The following is a 14,578-nucleotide window of genomic DNA, read 5'->3' on the forward strand; positions in this document are numbered from 1 at the left end:
CAAAATTAATTTGTATACAACTTGAATTCATATTGAGTTCAACGGAAGTTCAACACATGCATTATATCAACTACGATTTTCTTGAAAAGTTGTAATGAAAATATTAGTTTTTTATTACAAAAACACCTAAATATTATATTTAAAGCACAATTTACATTGATGTCATTGCTACTGCAACAATGACGAGTAAGGTGAAAAAATTAAAAGAATCGTTCTACTAGATTGGACGTCACCGTCTGCTCAATCAGTCAAAAAGTCAGAGTAAGTATAACTTCTGCAATAAATGAATCCGCGTCATATATTGAAAACTAATGCTCTTAATCTTAACTATTTATGTGCGGTTATAAAATTATAATGTAACTAAATATACACATGTGAGACATGCAGTTCCTTGAAATCTTCTAAGAAAATGAATGATTATGAATTTATGATTATATAATTTATAACTTAGCAAGTAAAATTTCTCATTTACAACTATATAGATTCAAGATGGTGAGAATATTATGAAATGAGAGATGAAAATGTGTATATTGTGCTTACTTATTTGAGTCATTAAAAAGAACCAAAGCATTTAACTCATTCAATGGAATAATTGAAGTGATAAAAGATTATTACAATAGATTAAGGAAGAAAATGAAATGTTAAACTCATGAATTGAAACAAAACATGACATGCATGAAAAATTCCTTACAAAGCAACATGTATATATTGAGTGAGCCCTGAAATATCAACTCACATTTAGCTACAGTGTTAACTAGCTATAAATCGATGCTCCTATTTTTCGTGTGTATAGCCTGGAGCTAGTAGATAGATTTATTGAAAGATAATGAAAAATGATTTAGATAAATCAATATTCTGGAGCTGAGATTCACTCACATTGGTGTTCATGATATAACGAGAGAAAAGAAGATTGTGAAGAAAAGGTGATGGATGACATTTGTAAATTTTTCAAACAGCCTCATTTTGTGAAATTATGATTGTCTTCATAGATTTGTTTAAAATAATTTAATGAAATTATGATTGTGTTCATAGACTCGTTTGAAATTTATGCTACACTACTAAACACCTCCCCTACGCGAGTTACTAAAAGCGGTTTAGCAGTGCGGAATCGCATATGGATGCACTACGACTTGAGTTTTAGCTAGTGTTATCAAACATCGGCCATGGCGGAATGTCATGGAAGGTTTTTGGCTCTCCACCATAGCCAATATCCCACGATAATCTGCCACCTGACATCATTATTTGTAAAAATATGGTGGGTATTTGACTCTCCGCCATAAACAACATTGGTTACGAACTTCAGCTTATGGAAACATAAAAAACCATAATACAGGATAGACGAACCTCAAGTACATTATCAATAGCGTCAACCAAAGGAGAAGTATTATAAAATCTGAAAGTTGGCAAAAGCGCATCCAAGGAAAAAAGGGCAAACTGATGATGTTTTTAAGAGAGCATCCTTTTTAAAGGTGAATGAGGTACATGTTCAGCAACAACTTAGAAGTTCGAAACAAACACATTAGAAAGCAAGAGGAGTCAACAGCACAGGGACTTCACTCTAGTTCGGTGGTTGAGAATTCTCCTCAAGTCTGATAACATCCCTCTCCAGCTGTAAATTAATTAGCATAATCAAACATATTAGTATACAATGCGAACTTTGAAAATTCAAGTAATGAAAAGCAAACTTTCCTACTAATTTTTTTTTCCCTTTTCATGCAGTCAGCACCCCAAGTGCAATTTTAAGAACAAGTTAATGCAGCTATGTTTTTACTACAGAGCCGCAAATTAACAAGATGCACTGAACATGCCTTCAGAAAAAAAAGTAATGAAGTATATACCCGAACAAAGTAGCTCAACTGCCTCCTAGTGTATTCAAACTCACTGTTCAGAAGGGGCAGGGTGTGATCAAATCTGAACAGCAAAGTAGACAAACAGAAATTAGATTAGAACTATATAAAACATAGACACATCATGGCTTTTATAAGCATTTCACAAATATATGAAGTTTGGAATTTAAGTGCAAGTGTGTCGATCAAGCAGACCCTAGGATAGCTTTTGATGATACAACAAAGAATAGAGGGATAAGGAATGCTATAAACAAGAAATAAAAAGATCAGTTGATGTGATTGATGCGGACCCTGTTAATGAAAGCAGTAGGAATAGGTGTTATGCAGTATGCACCAGATCACTCCCTGTGAGAGGAATAACCATCTGCTGAGGTGGCAAGGGCGTGGGATTCATGTGGGTAGAGCTGGAAAGAGTGTATAGAGGGTTATAAGAAGGGAAATGTGGGAAGGGGAGAGGTAGGCAGTTATTTCCTTAGGCTTGGGCTGGGAGAGATCGAGACACTCTCGAATTTGTCTCTGTTGACATTTCTTTCCTTTGTATTTCCTGCTAATGATTCTGGTTTCCATCAGAATCCTACGAAATAATACAGAATCCTTTTGTTGATTTACTTGATTGAATCTGGTACCTAACAGTGATGTAGCAAAAGATACTTACATTGTAAAACAACTCTTTAGTCTATGCTCTAATAGATAAACAATAATAAGTTTTGCTTTTGCATGTAACAAGGCATCGTGGTATTAAAATAATAGACACATAGGACGACCTTGTTGGAATTATATGGAAGGAAATATCATTTGCAGTTCTTATAGAATACAAGAAGATATAATTAATAATGACGCCCATTCTCTTGGATCCTAACAGGTAAATACAAAAAATAATAATTAATCAATATAGGAGTTTGTGAAAGATAATTAAATATAGATAACATGCTCATTACACTATAAATAGTTAGCTATAATAAGTATAAGTACTCTAACAGCCCCCTTAAACTTAAGAGAGTGTAGAGGGAAAGAACTTGAGTTGAAAATCCTATGGCTGGTGGTGGTAGAAAGACAGCATTAAGGATGACAGGATCAGATTGATCTAGGGTCAAGAAGGGGACCATAATGTATCTATGGATTGGAGATGGAACATTGGAGCCAATTTACGCACAGACGCACTTATTTGACAATATTTGGCTCAAGATTCAAGAAAGGCATACTCGGCACCCACAGACTCTGTCCATCCATGTTCTTATTTTAGTTGGAATAAAGAGCTAGAACTGAAGAATTGGTCAACTTGAAGTAAGTACCAGGAGATCACCGTTATATTTTTCAATGTAGAAGCTCATATATTGGAGACCACGAAACCAAACTCCTAGTGATCCTTTAAATTTTGTAAGAGATAGCAGAAATGAATCGTGCAGAGACAAAAGCACAAATACAGGACAATTAAGACAGGGTACCTTAATTTGCGCCTGTCATCACAAGCTGTAATGACATCCAAACTTGCAAGCCTCATGTGCTCTGTGCCAATGCTGTAACATCAACTACAAATAATAAGATATAACTTGAAATAATAAAAGGTGTAATATCAAGCTAAAACTCTTGTCGATAAGAAAAATAAGCAATATAGCTATACAAGACTTAAGCATCATCGGCACTTCACAAGTCATCATTAGAAGTTTCTAAACTAACTCAAGCTTCTTCTTAAGGGTTTCTACTACAAACATCCTCATAAAACTGAAAAAAGAGACATTTACATTGGCTTTCCAGTACTGCATCATATTAAGTAGATGAAAACATGTCATGTAAGGATATAAAGACAGACAATTTCGAGCTTCAAAATTATTCCCACATTAGATATAAAAACCATCCGCAAAGCTTTACCTGACAAATTAAACTTTTAGGATAATTAGTATCTGACACAATACCAGAGGCTTTATGATTGAGGGATCAAAAGTTCAATCATTCTTCTAACTGGAAGTTGAGTTTCAGCACATGATAAAAAATTATCTATGCATTGTCCACACTTACAAAAGAATCTTGCATATGTCAGACTTGATAAAAGAACTATTCAGGGTCCATCATCTAATAGCTTAAACTTTCAGGATACTCAGTCCTTGACATGATATAAAAGTTTTTGTGACAAGAGTTTTATCTCTGTCACCTTCATTCTTTAAAAAAAACTTAATTTTTCGAAAAGATTCTTACACAGAGTATTGACAAACAAGCATTCTGACATACAGGTAAAAGCAATCATAGAGTGAAGATTGCTTGTATTCATAGAAAGAAAGAAAAAAGCAATTTAATCTTGAAATTTTGCTTGCAAATAACCTAGTTCTAAAACCCTGCGATCAAAAAAATTTCAAACTAGGATATGCGAACTTGTGTGTCTATGCACGAGTGCTTAGCATGGGGACTGACCTCATCAAATAGGTTATCTTACACAAAAATCATACAAGTGGTTTAAGGTAAGTCAAGTTTTTAATGTTAATAATACCGAGGGGAACTAAATAACAGAAGGGAATTATGGATAATTAAACGCAATAAATACCATAGAAAACTAGAAAGTAACTAGTGTTCAAGCACCACAAAACTTGTGCATTTATAACAAATAAATTCAGAAGTGCAGCATTTTAATGTCAACAACTAGAGCCAAATGAGAAACAAATCCAAACCTATTACTTTGTCTCTGCGCAGATTTAGACTGAGAAGCATCAGTCAGTAATGAAGATATAAAAGATCACAGAAATCCAAGACATGGCCTCTCATTTAATTATTTGGAAAAAAAGACACTCAATACACAAGTGTTCATTTCACATGCTTATTAGCCCAACAGAAGGGGAGCCTCATTAAAAGCATGATAAACATATTTCTCATTAGAAGGGGAGTTTTGGTGTGTTGACTGGATTTGCTGCCATGTGACTAAGAAATAACAGATTTGAGTTGTGGAATCAGCCTCTGAAAAGAACACGGTAAAACGACTTACAGTAGACCCACGACAATGCAATGGTTTATAATGTGTTTGGAAATGAAAAAGCATAAAAAGATATCTTGTTTGTTAGCAGGTCCAAAGCATGAGGAGAGGACTACAACTCTATACATATTCACAATGCAATCAATAATCATTAATGAGCATATTAAACTAAACAGTGAAAAGATATGAGATAATCTCTAAGCAAATAGACAGTGTGGGGTGGATAGGTAGCATAGAAAGACACAAAAATGCAGATTAACTGATAGAAAAATGGCAATGGAAAAGGGTTGCTTTGCCAGATGGACATGAATCATTAGCTGTTGCTAATCAGTTGATTTACTGGATAGACAGGGATCATTAGTTGTAGACTTGTATCTACTCCAACACAGTATTTTTTTCCTTTCAATTACTAGACCCTGCTAGGGCCTAGGGGAGGCCCACTAGAGTAGTGCCTCCGGGTTTCACAATAGGGAGCCGAGGAGGGAGAGGGTCCTTTCCATCTACAGCCAGAAACTTTCAAGTAAATGTCACAACCAGTGTTCTACTTTTGCATAATTTAACTTTGTATTAAAAAAATTCTTTTTAGGGCTATGAAAACAACTCTCAGGCCATTGTTCAACAGCTCAAGCTTTTAGGTCAAGATTTCTTTTGACAAAATTATCAGGACTATCTAAAAGCGAGAAAATGAAAAAGAATAAAACATCTATCGTTAAAGAGACAAGAGAATATTGTGTTTAAGCATTCACTGTTACAGTCAAAATTATCAAGATGTATAGTGTTTGAATAAGGATGCATGTTTTAATACCCAGCATATCTGTAAGATAGACATTGCAAACTACCTTGTGCTCTTATCATGTACTTCACGAGCTAGGGAAGCCAACATAGAGAAGTCAACTTGCGAATTATCACTGTAGATATAAAAATGCTAGTAAGAAAAACTAGTTAGATAACCAGCTTGAAAATAGAAAACGATGAAATGAGCAGAAGCATTACACATGGCGAGCAAGTTCAGAAAGGATCACATCAACATCAGCCAAATAACTTTCTATCAGCTGTACAGCATGATCTCGAGCTCGATCCCTGTTGTTTCTTGGACACCACAAGATTGTACTAAACTGACTATTAACTACCTCCTGCAAGTAATGGAAAGAAAAGAAAACAGTCAAACATCTGAACATTCTTTCAAAACAGTGCTTTAAAATCAGGAGAAAACGGCTAGACTAGAACAAGAGTATATTCATAATTCATATACACCTATATGAAATGCAAAACAGAGTTAAATCACTTGAAATTCTGCATTGGATATTGATCCCAGTTTTGCAAAGAAAAAATATATTGAAACAATTCAAAGGAATCGAATTAAAATGTAATTGAATATTCAGATACTGAGAAAAGCAGTGAGCCACTCCATCTACAACGAGCACTTAAGGTCATCCTCAGTCCTTACAAAAGAAAATTAGGGAACAAAGGCAGAATTTTGAAGAGGAAGGATGTGGACATTAGAGAGATCCCTGGCAAACAGTTAAACATGGATAAAAACTATCACCTAGAAAGGAATTTTTTAGCTCCTCAAGCAATGAAATCAATTATCCTTGCAAGAGTCCTTTCAGAATAGGCATAGTATCATTTACAAAAAGCAGAAATGTAGCTCTGTAGAGAAGCAAAACTAAAAGGAAGATAGCACTTCAGTTGGAAGAGTCTATCTTGCACGAGAGGTGGTACCTTTAATTCTAGATTTAAAACCCAAATGCCCAGAGTTGAACAAAAGCTCTAAATAGATGGGCAGAATGAGTAGAGACAGAAACTTCCTGCCAGTCACCCTGGACTCAGCATGAATTTTTATGAAATTAGCCACTAAATTTGTAAACTAACACCCATGTCATTGCTAGAGACAAACGGAAAGGGAGCCGGTTCCTTAGTTGAAGATCCAAATGCATAGACAACCACAAAAGCACACAAAATGAGCAGAATGAGTAGAGATAGAAACGTTCTGTCAGTGACCATGAATTCAGCATGAATTTTTATGAAATTAGCCACTAAAATTTGCAAAATAACATTCATGCCATTGTCAGAGACAAGCTCTTAGTCACTCCATCTACAATGAGCTCTTAAGGTCACCCTCACAAAAGAAAATTAGGGAAGAAAGGCAGAATTTTGAAGAGGAAGGAAGGGAGCTGTTAGGGTTGGTTTTCCTCTTTTATTAAAATAAACTAAATCCCTAACAATCTAACAGAAACACGAGAATTATCCCTGGCAAATATTTAAACAAAAATGAAAATTATATCTCCCAGAAAGGAATTCTTTTACCTCATCAAACATTCGATTCAGATGTCCTTGCAAGAGTCCTTGCCGAATCCGCAACCGCATTGACATTTTTCTTTAAAAGCAGAAATGTAGCTCCCTCTGAGTAGCAAAAATATAAGGAAGATTAGGGCTTCATTTGGAAGAGACTATCTAGCACTGAGAGGAGGTACTTTTTTTAATTCCATATGGAGAGAGACAAACAAAAGCTCTCAAATAGATGAAACTGGCTGTCACTTGCCCAAAATTCAGCACAAATTCTTATGAAATTAGACACTAAAATTTTGCAAATTAACAATCATGCCATTGTCAAGAGAAGGGGAAGTTTCCGTTGTTTAAAACCCAAATGCATAGAGACAAACAAAAGCTCTCCAATTGATGAGCAGAATGAGGAGATAGAAACTGTCAATGTGAATTAATCATTAAATAGGCATTAATTAAACATTAATTAATCAGTAAGTAATCCTGAGTTAAAGCATTAATGATTATGAAATTAACATTCATGCCATTGTCAGAGACAAATGTAAAGAAGTTGGAAACTTTTCCTTGAACATTGCAGATTTTATTTAAGTTCTTTGATGCATTCACACATCACTTTCTCTTCCATCCAATTTTCACTCACATTTTCTTTCTATCTCTCTTCTTTCTAACACATCACCAATCATATCATTTATTTCTCTCTTTTATTCTTATCTCTTTCTAGATGTGGGAATTTGAGGTGGCAACATAAATTTTTTCTTTATTATAATAAGTTTATAATATCATAAATGAGCAGTTCTATAGTGGACCATGTTTAAAATTAGTTCACCTCTGAACCATTTCTTCTCTAGTTATAAAGGTAACATTTAGTATATCTTAAGTTACACCCACACACCACAAAACCTTAAGCCACTTAAAGCAATGGTGTGTGTGCCCTTTTACTTATATACTATTATGCACTTGTTAATCTACACAATGTGGGGCTTCTTTTAGTCTTACTTATTATTCTCTAATACTCCCCCTTAAAGTGGGACTCCATTATCTTCTTCCTTCTTGCCTGGTCTTGTACTCATCTGTTTGAGTCTTAGAGGCCTTACCACTTACTTTTTTCTTCTTTTTTGCTTGAGCTTGTACTCCAACGAAATGCCATTAGGCGTGCGACTATTGTTCCTGAGTCTTAAAGGGGGTAAGACCTGCTTTGTCTGGGCTACTATTCCTGCTGAACGTCATTAGGTGTCAAGCTTATGTTCCTGAGTCTCAGAGGCCTTTATGACTATCCATTTTTTTCAATTTTTTATAGTTTTTTTTTTCATTATTTTTTATCAGGAGCCGTTAGGCAATGGACTCTGATACCATGTTAGAAATATAAGTTACAATCTACACACCACAAAACCTTAAGCCACTTAAGGCAATGGGTGTGTGTGCCCTTTAACTTATATAATATTGAACACTTGTTAATATTATAACGATAGCTTTTTTGGTATGTTTTTGATTATTTATAACTGGAAACTGAATCTATTATTAAAATAGAAACCCAAAGATGGAAAACCTTCTTTTACAAGGGAAAACCCTTACAAGATACAAAGGTAGAAACCTTTCACAACTCAATAATCAATTCCATAACTCTAACCTAAGGAGGATACTCCTATTTATATAAACTGGCTCATGATTTGTAGGGTCCTGCATTTCTTCCTCTAGTTTTACCTATTAAATATTACTTTTGTTGACTCTCATTCTCGCCTCACTTGGCTTTATTTGCTAAATATTAAATCCGAAGCTTTAACTGTGTTCCAACAATTTACGTAAATGGTTGATCATCAATTTAATAAACTATTTAGGCAATCCAAACCGATTGGGGGGGGGGGTGAGTTTCGTTCATTCACTTCCTACTTAAAAACCATGGGATTACTCGCCATATTATTTGCCCTCATACTCACCATCAAAATGGTTTAGTTGAGCGCAAACATAGGCATATGGTTGACTTAGGCCTCACTCTCCTAGCACAAGCCCAACTTCCTTTAAAACTCGGGCCATGCCTTTCTTACCTTTGTTTATCTCATCAACCGTCTCCCAACATCCTCTCTTCAATTTGTTGTTCCTTTTGAGGTACTATTTAGTCAGAAGCCTGATTACTCCTTTCTTTGTATCTTTGGCTGTGCTTGCTTTCCCTTACTTTGTCCTTATAATCAACAAAAGTTCAACTATCGCTCTCAGGAATGTGCATTCCTTGGATACTCTACTTCTCAAAAGGGACACATTGCCATAAGCTTAAGGTTTTGTGGTGATGTGTGGTTGTAACTTATGAATTCTAATATAAATTCAGTGCTCTTACACGGAATACCACCTGGTCTCTTGTTCCCTTCCTACCAACAGGGACCCAATTAGGTGTAAATGGGTTTTTACATTAAGGAAAACTTGGATTGCTCCATTAACAGGTATAAGGCGCGGCTTGACGCCAAAAGGGCTTTCATCAAATTCTTGGCTTTGACTTTCAGAGATGTTCTCTCTTGTAGTCAGAGCCTGTCACCATTTGGGTTGTTCTCTCCTTGGCATTGTCCTTTTGCTGGCGTTAATAATGCGTTTCTGAATGGACTTCTGGATGAAGAGGTATACATGGTGCAGCCCCCCCTGGGTGTGAGGATGCTGATAGGACCCTTGTTTAAAGGCTGCACAAAGCGATCTATGGCTTAAAGTAGGCACTGCAAGCCTGGTTTGATAGGTTGAGAGCCGCACTTCTTTCTTTTAGATCTACTGGGAGCAAATGTGACTCCTCTTTGTTCATCTACAAGGATAACAAACGAACAGCCTATTTGCTTGTTTATGCCGATGACATAATTATTACCGGCAATGATTCAGCCTTAGTTCAGGGTCTCATAACAAAGCTTAATTCTATATTTTCTCTGAAGCAGCTTAGAGTGGAAGTTCATCACTTACCTGATGGCTCCTTACATCTCACAGTCCAAGTATATTAATATACTCGATCTCATGCTCAAGGCAGGCATGACTGAAGCAAAGCCTATTTCTTCTCCCGTGCTCACTGGCTGTAAACTTTCTAAGCATGGCTAATATTACTTTGAGAATCCAACACTGTACAGGTCCATTGTGGGTGCTCTACAATACCTCACAACTACTTGCTCCGAACTTAGTTATTCGATTAATCGTGTTTGCCAGTTTATGTTCCAGACACCTGAGACCCATTGGACTGCAGTTAAACGTATACTTCGATACCTAAAGGGTTTTGTCTCTGTTGGTCTTCGCTTGCAACCATTATCCACTCAGATACCTTTCACCCTTCATGGCTATTGCGACGCTGACTAGGGTTCTGACCCTGGTGATTTCTTCTCCACCGCATGTGTCTATTTTTGGCAGAAACGTAATCCCGTGGTGGTCTCACAAGTAGCCAGTGGTCTCTGGTCTAGTACTGAAGCTGAACATCGAAGTATTGCCCTTATCACTACTGAGCTACTGTGGATCCAGTCTTTGTTTACTGAGTTGCATCTTTCATATGTTGCACCTACTATCTACTCTACTGCGACATTCAGAATGCTCTTGCTCTTGCACACAACCCCTTTCTGCATGCTTGGACACATCTTGGGCAGATCTTTATTTTGTACAGGAAAGGGTTCTCAACAAGGAGTTATGGGTGTTGCTCGTTCCTGCTCAGTTCCAATTTGGTAACATCATGACGAAGTCCCTTTCTCTCACTTAATACCTGTTTCTTAGAATCAAGCTCAAGGTGTGTGAGGTTGTTTCTAATCACCCACTTGAGCTTGCGGTGGGGGTATTGGAGTCAGTATGTTAGTGATTTAGCTTACATAGCAAGTCTTCTCTAAGACTATCGTGTAGTTCTATATATATTTCAGGATTTCAAAATTCTGTTATAGTTAGTTTTCTCTAACTCTAATACATATTAAGCAGCATAAGAGTCATCCTTTATACTAAAAAGAATAAAGATAAATGCTAATTGGACAAACATTTCACTATGTTGAAATTATAGGGTTTGGCCTTTAAGATATAGAAAGAGGAAAAAGTAATGCATGAATATTAATATATTATATTGGGTGTTATCTTGCAAAAGACAAAGTAATTACCCACATTTACAATAATAGGTAAACTTCTAATTCTAGTTAAATAAGGAAACTAATAAAAACTCATACTCCTAATTAAATAAGGAATAATTCAATAAAATTAAGAAACTGATCTAATGAATAATCTAAATTACCTTCAATTACTCTAAGATAAGATCAAGATATTATAATTATCTTTTTCATATTCTAACAGTTTTAAGCATGTATTATACACAGATCACTCAACACATAATGTCCTATCACATATTGAGCATAAGAGTCATCCTTTATACTAAAAAAACATAAAGATAAATACTAATTGTACAAAGATCACTATAAGGAACCTAATTTCACACCATCTGGTGACCAATTTGTAAGGCATGAAACCAACAATGTGCTAGAATTTAAATTATCCTAACAGCATACTGTAAAAGAGAGAAGAAAGAAGAGAGATAGACGAAACTAAATCCTAATGGATTCACAAGAAGGAGAACCTTCTTTCCAAGGGTGAAACCCTTCCAAGGGAAAACCCCTTTACAATTCCAATACTTCAAAACACAACATCAAAACCATCTGTTATTTCTAGAGAACAATAGAACATTTCCAGGCTTATCAATTCAGCAAAAGTAAATCATTTACAAGACCAATCATAAGTACCCATTAAGATAATCTTTTCCTTAGATATAAGAGTATAACAGCTGCGCAAAGCAAATTATGTAGCAAGTAGTACCAGTTACCTAAGAATACAATGCATTATTTAATTTTAAGTGACCAACTTATAATTGAAATTTGAAACACAAACTTAAGAAAATGGTTCATTAAAAGCTTTCTTGAATATAAGAAATTGTTTGCTAAGAAGAAGAACCAGATGTTCAATGAATGCCTAAGCTAGACGGACAGAAGTGATTATGATTTACCTGGACAAGGGTTTGAAGTTTTCTCCCCAAATAAGAAAATCCATTCTCGATTTGATAACACGGGCCTGATAGCAACAGAAACATCAGAAGAAAAGACATTATCGTTATAAAAACCAGATTTTAACAAATATCAACAATGGTGTTGATTGATCCATGTGGCAACACCATCTTGTAGGATAAGGCTGCCTTGGCCAATGTTGCTAAGATGCCTATGAATAAATTTAAGAAAGTTACATGACAGTTTTCTTACTGATTCTTATCTTTCATCTCAGAAGCAAAAAGAAGTTCATCATGTTCACGCTTGACATTCTCTGCACCAACACTGCAACAACCAGTGAAAAGCATAACATGCTATCGGTCAGAAAATATTTTAAAGTAAAAATAAAAAATTAAGAGTCATAAATTTACCAGTTATCTCATGATGACCAATGTGATATAAAAAAGCATATCAATAGTAACATATTTTTCAATTTTGTAAAGAAACAATCCACATTTTCATGAAAAAGTGACTCCAACCATGAATATAACATTATTTTGGATATAACTTTAGCATGGAGGTTGTAATCATGGCAAGAATACAAAGGGAACAAAAGAACGCCAGACAAATACGACATTTCTTTTGACCCCTTGCACAGAGGATTCCTTGGCACACAAGAAAATTGAGTTCTGGAAATGTAAAATGCTAGAAAGGTTAAGCATAAAATTTGATGTCACACAATTTCAACCACAAGAAATCTTCCAACGCCCGGGTGTGGGGCGGGTGCGTTGGATTGCCTCTTTACAATATATTAGAAGAATATTTTATCCATATACTTCAATAATTAACAAATCCAAACAACTCAATACAAGCCCTGAAAAAATTGCATTATTATCAAAACAGTGTTGTCATGGAGACAAAAAAAAGTAGATATTTCATGGCATTAAGATATCATTGAAACTTAAATTTCATGTAGGGTGAATCATCAGTTGAAAGAAATTCTAACTAAGATCACGTTTGCACAACTAATATATTGGAGTAAACGTTAACAAAAGGTCAAATACAAGTCACATTTTCATTTTTCAAATCAATAGTTGGGAAATGCATCTTCTGCTTTTAAAGCAAAGTCCATATATAAAACAAAATTTTCACCTTGAACTGGATATAATTTTAAGCTACTGGAATTTTTAAACTATCTGCATTTCAAGGTTGGCTGCAGATAGTAAAAGAATGAGAAGTTTGTTTTAACAAAAACATGTTGAAATCAAAAAGTGGAGATAAATACAGAAGTTGCAGGATCAGGCATTAAACAAGATAAAAGAAAAAAGAAATGCCCATGCCAAATATTGTGAATGACAGCATACCCATAAGAGATGCAACCATCCCAAAATGCAATGTCCATTAACACATGTCAGTATACAAATATACAATGTTTGAAAACATATAAACAGTTAATTCTCATCAAATTATTTTGTACACAAAATTCAGTAAGTCTTGAGGCTAATCTCTCGCCCCATTATCAACGCACTAAGCGGTAAGGGCTGACCAATGAGTTTTTTCGAATCCCCAACCACTTGCTAAAAGGACGAAGTGTTGAACCACTACGCCAACCCACATGCGAGAACAACATGAACAACAACAATAACTAACTACCCAGTTTCTATTGTGAGATGAAAATGCGAAATTGTGAAGTGAGTGGTGAAGAGTGAAGGGGTGATTTATGGAGATACCTCGTCGTACATGGATTGGATGAAGCATTGAAGGCGATTTTTGTAAGCAGTGAGAGCCATTGGAGTTGTTGAGAGAAGAAGAAGAAGAAGAGTGAGAGTGGAAAGAGGAAAGGGTGTGGTGGTGTAGTGTGTCCCTTTGTGGGCCTGGCGGCAGAGCAGGGTACGGAAGGGACGAATGGTTTTCCCACATTTTCCCACTTGGAAGACAAGTGATTTGTTTGGAATGAAGTGGTGAGAAACAAAATATTGGGTGGGCTTATTATGTTGTGTGTTCTCAGGAGTAAGTTTTGATTTTAGTTTATGACTAGTTAGGATGGAAGTAGACCTGGCTGCTGATACTGATAGGGGATTAAGTTGTGAAAGGAGGAGGAAAGAAGCATGATCCTGTTGCGAGCTTCAATGAGACTGCAGTAGTGGATGATGTTGATGATGTTGCAAAGCTGAAAGGGTGGGAGTTGATGGTGTTGCGTGGCGAGCTATTGGAGCCTTATGAAATCTTGACTAGGGCGCATAGTGTCATTTTGATGGGTAAACACTCAGGAATAAAGTATGATTGCACAGACACTACTGCCTTCTATCATATTGCAACTAAGATCAATGCGCGCAAATCTTCTTAGGTTAGCACAAGTAGAACTTTTAGTGTTTGGTTAGTATTTGGGGGTCATTGTGAGCTTTTGTGGTGTTCCTTGTGCTTTGGGTGTTTGCTCGTTGGTTTTGAGGACCTTTCATTCTTCTTTGGTGATTTGCTGATTCGATTGTTGCTCGTTATGGGTTGGGTTGCGGCTGGTTATACCGGTTTTT

General features: G+C 35.8%; 1 protein-coding gene across 1 annotated transcript; it reads right to left on the reverse strand.

Annotated features, from left to right (window-relative positions):
* Nucleotides 1-1,361: 1,361 nt before the first annotated feature.
* On the reverse strand, nt 1,362-14,539 carry LOC130748128 (uncharacterized). Its single transcript, XM_057601284.1, has 9 exons — nt 13,778-14,539; nt 12,321-12,392; nt 12,071-12,135; nt 7,114-7,209; nt 5,800-5,939; nt 5,646-5,714; nt 3,293-3,364; nt 1,839-1,911; nt 1,362-1,609 (listed from the first exon to the last, which is right to left on the reverse strand). Exons 4-9 carry the CDS (start codon nt 7,177-7,179, stop codon nt 1,559-1,561), a joined length of 471 nt encoding a protein of 156 aa, XP_057457267.1. The 5' UTR covers nt 7,180-7,209; nt 12,071-12,135; nt 12,321-12,392; nt 13,778-14,539; the 3' UTR covers nt 1,362-1,558.
* Nucleotides 14,540-14,578: the final 39 nt, after the last annotated feature.

Source organism: Lotus japonicus, chromosome 3, assembly GCF_012489685.1.
Source record: "Lotus japonicus ecotype B-129 chromosome 3, LjGifu_v1.2".
Lineage (NCBI taxonomy): Eukaryota > Viridiplantae > Streptophyta > Magnoliopsida > Fabales > Fabaceae > Lotus > Lotus japonicus.

Excerpts from the sequence above, each read along its gene's own strand:
- LOC130748128 (XM_057601284.1), bottom strand. The coding sequence starts at position 7,179 with ATGTCAATGCGGTTGCGGATTCGGCAAGGACTCTTGCAAGGACATCTG. Across the intron at positions 5,940-7,113 it reads TGAATCGAATGTTTGATGAG|GAGGTAGTTAATAGTCAGTT; the intron begins GTAAAAGAATTC and ends CATTACTTGCAG. Across the intron at positions 3,365-5,645 it reads GTACATGATAAGAGCACAAG|CATTGGCACAGAGCACATGA; the intron begins GTAGTTTGCAAT and ends TTGATGTTACAG.